The sequence below is a fragment of the Ruditapes philippinarum genome, unplaced genomic scaffold (assembly GCF_026571515.1).
Source record: "Ruditapes philippinarum isolate M1 unplaced genomic scaffold, ASM2657151v2 ctg531_1_1_1_1, whole genome shotgun sequence".
NCBI classification, from domain to species: domain Eukaryota; kingdom Metazoa; phylum Mollusca; class Bivalvia; order Venerida; family Veneridae; genus Ruditapes; species Ruditapes philippinarum.
Genome location: NW_026852123.1, coordinates 27,075 through 40,132, shown reverse-complemented (window position 1 = coordinate 40,132; position 13,058 = coordinate 27,075). Strand labels below are relative to the sequence as shown.

Genomic DNA, 13,058 nt, shown 5'->3' with positions numbered 1-13,058 from the left:
AATGCCATCCTTAAGTGAACCTGTCAAAAGATATCGTGAGTTATCACTTTTGCGAATATCTTTAATCAAGTGATTTCCTTTAAAATAACAACTGACTATATTATGTAACTATAAATATTGCAATCTGCTATGAATATTTTAAAACAAAACTCTGTTCAAACAATAAAAGAAAAAAAAGTAATCTCTAAAGAATGTTCAAAACGACGAAATTGAAAATGTCGCTGGCTCGGGATTCTTATAATGAAAATGAAAGAGACGTAGAAATAAGGATAGTATTTCAAGCTCAGAATATTGCAGTTCAGTTATAATACAACCACAACTAAACCTCAACCAATTTGGCTTATAACGCCAATCGCCCAAAAAAGTGTTTGAATTATTCAAGAATTAGGCGTATAGTCAACATTTCAGCTACAAGGGGTATTGTTCTATGCGTTTTAAAATATCAAGTCTAAATTTTCGAATTCAAGATAATTTGGGAAAAATAGTGAAAATAAGAATCCCAAAAGAAAAATACCGAAAATGTTCCTTTTTCATTCACTCAAACCTATGCATGGTCATGTTCTTCTTTTAACCAAACCGGTTACCCATAATTCTTATGTCATAACATAAACGTAAAACCCACGTTGTACCAGATTAAAGTAACAGAGTGACTATGCTTGTTTTCAACATGAACAGTCTTATTTCCTTACATCCTTGGGTCAAATGCCTTTGAGAGATACTTGAAAACCGGCGAAACAGAGACTTGGATCTCTCTGATCAACGTGACGGGATGCCGGTGAACAAACTTTGTGAAATATGTGTCGTCAACGTATATCTGTAAATAAAATAAACACAGTTAAGTAGTTTGGTAATTCGTAGTCATTTCCTGTCCAATCATATCTTTGAATTTGCTATGCAAACTTCCATTTAATCACTGTCTTCAATAAGTGTGTTAAGCACGAAGCAAGTTTGGATAATATATGAGCCACGTCATGACAAAACGAACATAATGGGTTTGCGACCAGCATGGATCCAGACCAGCCTGCGCATCCGCGCAGTCTTATCAGGATATATGCTGCTCGCTATCAGTTTCTCTACTTCTTATAGGGTTTGTTGGCGAACAGCATGAATCCTGATCAGACTGCACGGATGCGCAAGCTGGTCTGGATCCATGCTGGTCGCAAACCCATTATGTTGTTTTTGTCGAAACACATTTGGATTGTATAAGTTTTAAGACTGATAATGTCGCTGTGACGCCAATGACAATGCTTATATTGCATGCAATTAAATAGCTGTGACATTACTTATTCTCAAATAAAACAATACTATTTTCACTTAAGCATGTAAAATGCTCTGAAACGATCATTTAAACATTACAAAACTCTTGTCTGCCATTTCTAAAGAAAAAAAAAACAACACTTTAATTGTTTGTTTCAGAAGCATAATGTGCTTTTAAAATTCTATATTTATAAAAACGTCATATAGTTAAACAAGTTGTAAATGAATGTAAAATCTATGTTGTTACGGACATAAACCAGTATGACAATTCATGCTTATATAAATGATTAACATATACGGATATATTAACTTTTTTATTAACTTTTTATTACGTGAGAAAATAATCAAACGACGTTATTTTTATAAAAGCTGATTACCATCCAACGCAATTCCTGCACTTCAAATTCCAGCTTGTATGTTTTGAAGTCAGGGAATGGGTGTGGGCCCTTTTCTCGTTTACCACCAGTTCCATTAATTCTGTTGTATATCCTAAATGTGTCTGGTCTGACGCTGAATTCTAAAATTGTTGTCGCCTCTTGTTCGTTTTTGAAATCGATCAACATTCTATAAAACAGTTTTAATGTTGTTATTAAATTTACAAAGTTAACTTGTAAAATAGAGAAAATAAGAATCCTTAAAGAAAGTCCAGCACGGCAAAATTACAAATGTTGCAAGCTCGGTTTGATTGAGCCTGTTCATGGACGGTACTGTCAAGTGCAAACTACCGTCCACGCCCCCTAGCAACAGCTTAAGCAGAATTCATCATTTAACATGAACTGGTACAATTTTGAAACATCAGCAGATTTGTTCATATGGCGTATATCATGGAACCTTCAATGTGACATGTAAGTGCCATTCCATTAAAAGCGGCATATGGTCCCAAAATAAAAAAAACTGAGTGTGCCCTAAACGAGAAAACAATGGACGGAACTAAATAAAACGGAGTTTTGAAAGGGGGTCAGAGGTTATGAAGCCTGCATATCACAGATTAGACGTCAAAAGACAAATTTAAAAAGCAGGCCACATATCCTAAGGGTGATTAAACAGTATTCAAGTGTGGAATACTGGAACCACCCAATTAGAAAATAGCCAATTAGAAAGAACTAAATTACCACAAGCACAACAATAATGTCGTGCCGAACGATCTTTAGAAATCGGAAATATAACATCTCTGATTGAATGAACGGGGCGACTTTTTGCAGCCTTCACACGGCACAAACAACGCTGATGTGGCGATAAAATAGAAAAAAAAAGAATCCCCAAAGAAAGCCCAGCACGGCAAAATAACAAATATTACAGGCTCGGTTTGATTGAGCCTGTTCATGGACGGTACTGTCAAGTGCAAACTACCGTCCACGTCCCCTAGCACCAGCTTAAGCAGAATTCAACATTTAACATGAACTTGTACAATTTTGAATTTTGAAACATCCGCAGATGTGTTCATATGGCGTTTATCATGGAACCTTCAATGTGACACGTAAGTGCCATTCCATGAAGAGCTCCATATGGTCCCCGAGTAATATAATGCGTGTGCCCTAAACGAGAAAACAATGGACGGAACTAAATAAAATGGAATTTTGAAAGGGGATCAGAGGTTATGAAGCCTGCATATCACAGATAAGACGTCAAAAGACAAATTTAAAAAGCAGGCCACATATCCTAAGGGTGATTAAACAGTATTCAAGTATGGAATGCTGGAACCACCCAATTAGAAAATAGAAAGAACTAAATTACCACAAGCACAACAATAATGTCGTGCCAAACGATCTATAGGAATCAGAAATATAACATCTCATGTTTGTATGGTAAAAATTATTTCCTTATTTCAACAACTTCTCTGACATCTCTGACCTCAAATTGTATTATAAAAGAAGTGGACTTAGGGAGTCATAATAGTGGTCTGTATCTTTTTCAATAAGAACATGAAAAGACTGAAAATTTGACTTTTATTAATACGATATTTTCGAAAAAAAAGGCATGCCATGACTAATGCTAGTTCATATTAAATAATGAGAACAAAGGACAACAAGGCAAAGGCAACGCATCCCCAGACACATTCAAGCCACAAGAGCAGAGCACAAAGAAGGCACCGAACTGAAACCGGAACAGGACACACGAGCGCCGAAAGGGACGTTCAACAAGTGCATCGACAAGAACCAAAGGGGTGGGGGCGAAATGAACAAACTTTATTTCGCTATCTTGTGAATGTTAAAAGGTAACATTGGGTAAAATCCATCTTTTTCATCTTTCACCCCAATAAAAAAATAAAGAAATAAAACTACAAATAAATAGCAACAACAACAAAAAACTATACATGAAAAACCCAACAAAAACATCCCCTCCAACAAACAATAAAAACAAGAAACAACACCAACAAAAACATGGATAAAGAGCTTGTAAAGGCTGCATTTAAAAGAAAATACGAGAAACAGTACTTCATTAAGATGACATAACATTAAGTCCAAAACGTTACCTAGTTATAAAGATGCGATCTAAAACAATGAGGTTTTAATAAGAAAGTGTGCCACAATTCAAATTTTTATTTTGAATTAAAAAAAAGTTTTAATTTTATGGAAAGAAATTATACTGAAATAGTGGTTTAACATATAAGAAATAAAAACAGAAATAGAAAGAAAATACATCATACCTGCCTATGCCTGTCCTTTGTATAATAAATATAAAGCGGTCTCCAACTTTTATTTCCGAGTCAAGATAATGACTGTCAACCTCATTGTAGAAGTCCCCAAGCTAGAAATAAAATAATCACTGAACTAGTTATTGGTTATCTGATGTTTTCCATCATTTAATTTCGCATTTGTACAAACAGACAAACACTATAAAAAAAACTATTGCTTATTACTAATCTTGTAATATTTTCGCTGTTTCTTAGCTTGTTGTTTTGTGAAGTTATTGTCCTTAATGTATGTAATACGATTATTTAAGGCCTCGATGTGAACAAAAATGAATATATAGTTAATCAGGTATAACATCGTCATCATCATTTTATTCGTAATTATCAACAATCTATTTCACAATTATCATAGTCATCGACATTGTCATCATAATAATGAAAATGCTGGCGGCTTAGTATTCCATTATATCTGTTTAAAGTAGATATATCTCCTATTTAGCAACTTGTGAAATGAGACTATGTTGATCCGTTTTAAGAGGTCTAATGACGATGGTTTATTTTATAACCATGTCTCTTCCAAGATTAATATCAAGTAAGAATTCATTTCAGTATAGATGTACAGACCGATAGGGACATTAAAACCTCTTCTTTATGAAATTATTATCAATTTTTACTTCGTGAATTCACGTTTTAAACTTACCGAATTCACGATTTCAACTGCGCGAATTCACACTTTGAACTTCACGATTTCAACTTGACGAATTCATGTTTAAAACGTCCTGTTTAGTTGATATATGATTTTCCCCCAAAATTTTGTATGTAATTTTTGTATGCCCTCAAGAGTCAAGATAATTAAATAAAATGCTGTAAAAGAAAGTAAACAAACATGTATGAAGATATTGTCTTACCAGTGGCTTATAATTATGAAGTAGTGTTGTCAGTTTGTGGTATTCAAATCCTTGCTCGAACGCTGGACTAGGCCATGCCTTTGTTTGTCGTTCACAGTAGTCTGTTCCTTCAGCAATTCTCGTGACATGGGCGTTTGAAGCATCCTTCATTAATTTGAACGCACATTCTATCGTAGCAGACGACTGTCTATTTGAAACAGTTTGGACCTGCGTGATGAAGGCAGAGGTCTGATTTTTTCCTTTCACAAAGTTTAAACAGGTAATGGTCATCACAATTGCAGATACATATGTGATTTGTTTTGAAAATTCCATATTTTTTAATATCACCAATATTATGAGTACCGAGTGTTATATTTTCTTTTATTTATTCTCTTTATAAATATGACAAGAAATTTGTAACTACTTTATGTAAAGATTTGCTTATAAATCGAACTTCCTTCAAATCTAGAAAATTAATCTTCTTCAATGTACTTTCCTATGAGAAATGGTTTGGTGCGCTATTCCTGGGGATATCTATATGAATTGTGCATTCGTGAAAAAATAACACATGAGAAGCAAACAAAATACTTTTACAATTGGTTATTTTTTCTGAAGTCTTTCTTGCATTATTGATATATATGTGTAGGGAAGCATTCAGAATGACGGAGCGTAAATGAAAATGAAGCTTGTCAAATTGCTTTCATCCACGAGGAGGTTAATCATACGGTTTGTAGAGTTTGTGAAACAAAGTCAAACATGCAACCATAAAAAAGTAGTACTTGGTGCTGACTACTCGAGCTTGAAAACAGCAAATTACTTTCAAGCCTCGTCCAATGTTTTCTTGTTTCTTTTACTTTGGTAGCTTACGCCGCTTTTCGTTGAATGGCACTAACGTGTGTTATTTAAGTTTTCATAATTACCGCAGTTTGCAACATTTTCATTGTTGCCGTTCAGTGCGTTCTGTAGGGATTCTTTTTCTGTATTACTTTTATAGTTTTGTATTTATTTGACTTAATACTAATCGATACTTTGTGTCTTACGGAAATATATTTATAAAGCAGTGATACCAACATGTTTGACTTTGGCTAAAATCCTAGCTTTAAGATAAATAGGATGTTTAAAAACTGTATGCTATCAAACTGCAAATTATATCACTTCCGCTTCTTGCTAAAACTCATTATTCATTTTCAAATATCCCCTTAAATATGGAACAGGACATTGAAATGGTCTTACGATGTGACTTTTCTGGAAGAAAACGTGTCATGGAGCGTAACTTTCTGGTACGGATAAAATAATTTTTGCTCAGCAATATCAGGTTCGTTCCATTCTATTCCATGAAAAGCGTTGTATGGTCCCCATGTAAAGTAATGAGTTTATCCAAAACATGGGGTTATGAAATAGAGAAAAACAGAATCCCTAAAAAGAAGTCTAACACGGGAAAATTGTAAAATGTTGCAGGCTCGGTTTGATTGAGCCTGTCCATGAACGGTACTGGAAAGTGCAAGTAACCGTCCACGCCCGCTAGCACCGGCTTAAGCAGAATTCAACATATAACACGAAAATGGTAAAATTTTGAATTTAGAAACATCCGCAGATGTGAAGCCTGTATAGTACAGACAAGACGTCAAATATAAGATTTTAAAACCAGGCAACATATCCCAAAGGTGATTTTATAGTATTCAAATAGGAATGCTTTAACAATCCGACTAGAAAATAGACTAATCAGAATAAAATTTGACGCAGTGAATGTAATAGAATAGAGAAAGTAAAAATCCCTTAAGAAAGCGCAAAAAAAACTTAACTGAACATTGTGTAGGCTCGGTTTGAATGGGTCTGTTCATGGACGGTACTGTCAAGTGCTAACTGCTATCCGCGCTTCTAGTCCAGTCAGTCTGTAAATCGACCTCAAACAAATTGCAACAGAAAATATTTTACCTGGTATAGAAAGTATATGGAGTAACATGAATCATATCAAAAGTCTAGCAAAATCTAAGTTGCGCAACATAGAAAAAAACGGGTTTTTATCGCGTTATTTTTTGTGATTTTTTTCTGACGTCAACGGTCTTCCATAGGCGAACAAAGCGTCTCCGATTCTCAGAATAGCGACTGCATAATGGCGACAACAACAACAAAATTAGTGTAAACAAAATAAATGTCAGTAAAGTACACTGTAAAGTGGGTTGGTATATTTTCCTTAAAATATTACAGATCATAATAGCAATTATTAATGTGGGGTCGAAAGTTTATTATGAGTATTTGTTGAAAATTATTACTTGTTTTACCAGTTCTTTATCCGTTGAAGGTCAACAGGTGTTTCAAGCGATCTGTATTATACTTTTCATGGAAAACAGTTTAAGTTATATAAATTACAACTCTGATTAACTCCTGTCTTAGTAAACATTCAAAAACGGCCTAAAAATGTGTATTTAAAACAAGTTAATTTCGACAGTATTTTTAAACTATGGAACGCCATTATCACTTTAATTATGACGTATTACGTTAAATAAATTCTGAATACTTTAATCATGTTTTATTGTTAAATGTGTATTCAAGGTTGTTTTTTTTTTGTATTTTTTAATAGTTTTTTAAAATTGCTTTACATATATAATGTATGTAATGTTATTATTATTTCAGGGGTACCGCTTTGAGGTAGTCTTCATTGATGTATGCTTGATTTTGAAAATTAAAAAAATCCAGTAAACTATATGTACACTAAATGAGTAACACAAATATCAAACATTATCTTTTACTAGTTTAAGTGAATATTAAACATGGAGGAAATAGAGCGTCGTATGCATAATTCAATATATCTGAAATTATTTTCAGTTTTTAATAGACATAGAAGAAATTTATACATGAAAAGGTGACATGAAAAATGTATCAATAAACAAACGTAATTTCTAGTTATGGTTCATGATTGGCGATATGTATGAGTTCAAGGTGAACATGCACAGTTGATCCATAATTTAAAAGAAAATATTTTATGCATACAATAGCACCTGCGCGAATTTGAAAAAGTGCATTACGTGTATAAGATTAATTCACAGCGATATATTAGTATTTCTTTCGGAATGCACACCTAAGTTGACTATAGTATAATTTTATCACTTTTAAAATCAAAATTTAAGCAAATACATGTAACACTAAAAATATATGTGTATTCTATAGAACCTTGTTTCACGTAAATATGAAAATAAGATTCTAATCCTTTCAAACTTGAAGTAATTTCTATGTTACAGATTTCATCAACACACAAGAGCCAATGGGTATGCCCGATCTTGAAAGTGTTCTGAGGACACTGTGATGTATACGAGTTAAAGGTAAAGATGCATAGTTGAGACATTTGTTTCACAAAATCATTTTAATGATATTTTTCATATAAGCAAACTTTAAAAGTGTGTCATAAGTTCCATATAGTAATATATCAGTACAAATATTTTTGAATGCATGCACGGATGGGCATTAGAAATGCTTAAAATTGAAATGTCACATTTTAAAACTCAATATGTGACTTTATCTTTACGTTACTTCCAAACACTTTAACCAGTAGGTATTTTATATTGATAATTTTAGATTAAAACCTTAGAAAATAATAATAATATCTGTTATATGTTGCAGTTCGGATCGGAATATCCGTCCCGAGGTGACCCGCCCATTGGGCGGTAACGAGGCTTGCCGCACATGCGGGTTACCGAGGGACGGATATTCCGATCCGAACCGCAAAAATATGTCAGATATTTTTTCTTGCATATTTTACGATATAACATTATATTTTGAATTCTTTATCTTAATTTTCAATGGGAATTTATGCCATTACAACCGGAACTATTTACGTACAAGAGCGTATGACATTACAACTTCATTCATAACGGTAAAATTACGTCATCCTAAAACCCAAGTCACACTAGAGCTTAAGATTACTTGCGACCACCGGCGACTTGTAAAACTGACGATCATCAGCGATTGTCTGCGACCAAAACCTTTTTTGCACGTATAAATTTCCTTCTGCGACTATCGTAAGACTAGTCATCATTGACAATCGCACGACAGGTCATAAGCAAACGTACGATGGTCTCAAGATTGTGTGGGATTACTTACGACTACCCGTGACCTGTCATGCGATCACCTACGTACGACCATCACACGATTACTAAAGACTAGTCAAGATTATCAGTGACTAGTGGCAATTTGTAAAGACTATCGTAAGATTGTCGCACTTCTGAACGACCATCGTGCGACAGCCTAAGACCTTATAAGATCACTAGCGACCTGTTTGATCGCAAAGAGGTATTTGTGCAAGCCCAAAAACCTCTATACGACTGAAATTGGTCGTGGGACCTAAATAAGATAGCCTGCGACTGTCAAAGATCACCGATGACCGTCGTAAGACGTTTTAAAGATTGTCCGCGACCAGAGGTCACTGGTGATCGTGAACTGGTCTTCACTGGTCGTAAGCTCTAATGTGACTGGAGCTTAAGCGTGACATTGTACAGCACGCGACTCATCTGGCACCCCCTATGCCTGATGAAATTTCCGGCATGGGTAATACTAACGGCCAGTCTGATATGCAAGAAAAGTGTGTCATATCAGCAACTTTGATCAAATAAATACACCTAAAACATTTAAAGGAAAGCCTTTTAGGAAAAATACATCTTATAATAACACGTACTGTTCTGGGATAACTGAAACAATACGTAATCAGCTACCAATAACCGTAATTTAAACAATAAATTCAATAATATTTCTTCAAAGTTCATATAACAAACACTTTATTACTGCGTAATATATCCTCTTTACAAGGAAACAAGAATATGATAATTAAACACAGTATGCCTACCATATAAGCAAACATAGGATTTGTCACATTATGTAAAAAAGGTTGATGTTCTATTGTTCTTACATATAGGGAATCCTCCCGATGCCATTCGCTGTAAGTGTACTAACAACCTAAACCCATGACTATTGAACTGCTAGTTGCTTTAATTGCTGTGATTCATACACATGATCATCTTAAAGTTGAAGGCATAGAATATATGATTAATTTTATTTAATTAGATAAAAAGTGCATGTAAAAGAAAACAAATAAAGTATGAAAAACAGCACATAATCGTCAATTAGAATTCATTTTTTAAATCGCATTAAAATTGTGCAAGGCCGCATATGACAGCATATTTGTATTTTTCAATTGCCACAGCGACGGAGAACGTTAACTTCACGCGTATTCTTCTATGCCGCAAACGATATGTATTTCTCTTTAAAATTACTCCAACAGTCTGGTAAAAAAAACTTCTTTACCCCTCAAAAAGTTTTGTATGTATGACTAACAAAATACTTGTGTCGAATTTCTTATATCATATTAGATGTTTCTATGGTAGGCTGTCTAAACAGTTGACAAATGTTTATGAAAGTGCCGTTTTCCGACGCCTTAATGAAGACGTTTTTACATAAATAAACGTTGCAATTACAAATGATTACACAATTATTATACTACAATGTCCAAACGACGTGAAATTTTAGCCGGCTTTACATAAACCTTCGGCAAATATTGGACATGATCCCTTTTTGTGTCGGGCACTTTAATTGGTGTATTATAAATTTCAATGAACGTCGTGTTCTTTGAGTTGCGCTGCTGTGGCGTATCCAGGGTTTTTTAAGGCCTGAGACGGTACTGGATGTTTATAATCAATAATATTTGGCAATTAAATAGAAGAAACATCGATCTTTGCGCATTTATAAATTTAATGAAGAAAACATAAAAAGTTATCAGAATTATAAACAAATTTTGGGTAATTCTGGATCAACCTCCATATAATGTAAAAAACAGATTTTATAAGTCTTACAATATCAGTTATTGTTTTTTTTTTCAAGAGGAACTCCTGTCGGATTTGTTAACGGCTGTTTAATGATCATACAAAGACAGTTAAAGGCAACGAAAAGGAATGCAAGGGAATAAATGCTGCCAGTGAGAAATAAAATGACAGTTTAAAAGTTGAATCGGAATAATATATTCACATTGAGTGTAGAAAGATGTACTTTAACCAACATTACACTAAAAGAGACACTAAGACAGAAAAAGAAAACACTGATGCCACTATTGAGATCAATGACTGATAAGTTTTCATACAAAAAATATTGTTTATATAGTGGTCAATCTTTAATAAGTAAGGGTAAAACAAGGAAGTGTGATGTTTCGCCAGTAAGGACACCAGAACCTACTGTTTTGAATATATGTATACAGAGGAATGACTGTTTGTCTGATACAGTGAGAGCAAGGATAGAACAGGTTCACAGATGCTCTTTACCATCAAACATGTTTATGCTCCTCTAATTTCAGAACTGGAAAAGATATACAAGAAGAATTTCAGGTGCTACCATCTAGTGATAAAAAGTGAAAGATTGGTCGACCAGAAATTACAGAAGCGAGTGACGCTTTGTAAAAGTCATTACATTCTTGTGCTTATGCTTAGCGAAGCTTTTTTACAAATTAAAATTTGCAAATATTTTTTTTTTACATTTTATGCTCAAATGTATGAAATATTTGAAATTGACCTTCCAAAAGGTCAATGTCACCTCTCTTGACCCAATTTTGTCATGATGTTATGTAATGACTCTGAAAAAACACAACAGATGTGCTTGAAAGTATTCAAGTTAATATAAAACTCAATATTATTATCATAGATAATATAGATTTCCTTAATGTTTCTCTATTTTGTATAAAATTACCCCACCCACTAGCTGTACAATGTTAATATAGATATTTCAATATATGCATTAAATATTGATGGAATGTAAATTAAATTCATAAAACGTTGAAATTTGACAGTTTTCACATGTACGTAAACCAATATGTATTTTCTGTTTAATATCATATAACATAGAGCTTTCAATAAATTGTTAATCAACAGCAATGTAAAAATATAATATTACCCCACCCACTTAAGTTAATTAATAAATTTTAGAAAGGTAAAAGTAGTTTCTTTAAACAAAAACAACTTTTTGATTACTTTATGTTACTATATGGATAGATTAAGCTATATTTTTATGCATATTATATATAAAACTGATTGGAAAATTGTATGTGTGTATTACATTGAGTTCAAATTAAAAAAATAAATACAATGATACCCATATATTTGATCTCAATTTTTGAAAACATTCTCCAATTTAGATTTTTCTAGACTTTTGATATGTTATACAATATAGGTCTGGGGTTTCAAAACACTCAAAATATTTTCTGTTGCAATTTGTTTGAGGTTTGGCTCTATTTTGAGCTAGAATGACTGGACTATTCCTACCGCCGGCTAAACGGAATTCATTATTTAAACAGTCATGCAAATAGTAAACTTTTAAGTAAAGAACCTTCCGCAGATGTGTTCATACGGCGATTATCATAAAATGGTAAAATTATGAATTAAGAAACATCCACAGATGAGATTATAAGGCGTTATCGTAAAATCATGCTAATTGCATACGTATGTTCAACATTATTACAGGTGTGAATGATAAGATATTGCATCACTAAGCAATAATATTGAGACCGTTATTATGAAATGGAGAAAATAAACCTAAACAAGAACTATCACTAAATGTGATTAATACCCCGCAAGACTGCTCCGGAAATGAGTAAGTTACTAGTAACAGAATACCTTGCAAAAGAACTGAAATAGAGTTATGGTTGTAGGCAATTAAAGACAGTTGTGGTTCTTTTATGTTGCATTTCCTTTCAATATGGTTGACCATTGGAATTACTCTGTAATAAGTCCAAAAAGAGTTACGCTTCTTGAGCACTGCACTTCCTCTCACTGCGCTTGACCATTGAATGAAGTTCCATTGAATTCTAAACATTAGTTTTTAAGTTATGCACCCGAGAAGGAAAAGGAACAAAGGACAATACTGAAGATGGAGTTATGGTTCTTGTGCACTGCTCTCCATCTCACTGCCCTTGACCTTTGTCAGTTTCTTTGAATTTCAACCATTAATTTTCAAGTTATGCACTAGACAATAAAAAATAACAAAGGGCAATAACTCTTAAATGAATCAAGAAAGGGTTATGGTTTCTGTGCACTGCGCTTTCTCTCAATATACTTGACTATTGTATGAAATTGTATTGAATTCCAAGTATCAAAGGGCAATAACTCTTTAATTACTCTAGACGGAGTCATGGTTCTTGTGCACTGCACTTCCACTTTTTGTGCTTGAACATTGTATGAAGTTGTTTTGGAATACATCTAGTACTTTGTAAGTTATGCTCCGGACAAGGAAATGTATCAAAAGCAATAACT

At 33.5% G+C, this 13,058-nt stretch overlaps 1 protein-coding gene and 1 long non-coding RNA gene across 2 annotated transcripts; one reads left to right on the top strand and one right to left on the bottom strand.

Annotated features, from left to right (window-relative positions):
• Positions 1-233: 233 nt before the first annotated feature.
• On the bottom strand, positions 234-5,246 carry LOC132749663 (uncharacterized). The gene is made up of 4 exons (XM_060739526.1): positions 4,798-5,246; positions 3,905-4,005; positions 1,635-1,821; positions 234-814 (listed from the first exon to the last, which is right to left on the bottom strand). Exons 1-4 carry the CDS (start codon positions 5,107-5,109, stop codon positions 686-688), a joined length of 729 nt encoding a protein of 242 aa, XP_060595509.1. The 5' UTR covers positions 5,110-5,246; the 3' UTR covers positions 234-685.
• Positions 5,247-6,661: 1,415 nt separating this feature from the next.
• LOC132749654 (uncharacterized) lies at positions 6,662-11,093 on the top strand. The gene is made up of 3 exons (XR_009628450.1): positions 6,662-7,496; positions 8,016-8,096; positions 10,645-11,093. It is a non-coding gene; the product is annotated as an uncharacterized LOC132749654 (long non-coding RNA).
• Positions 11,094-13,058: the final 1,965 nt, after the last annotated feature.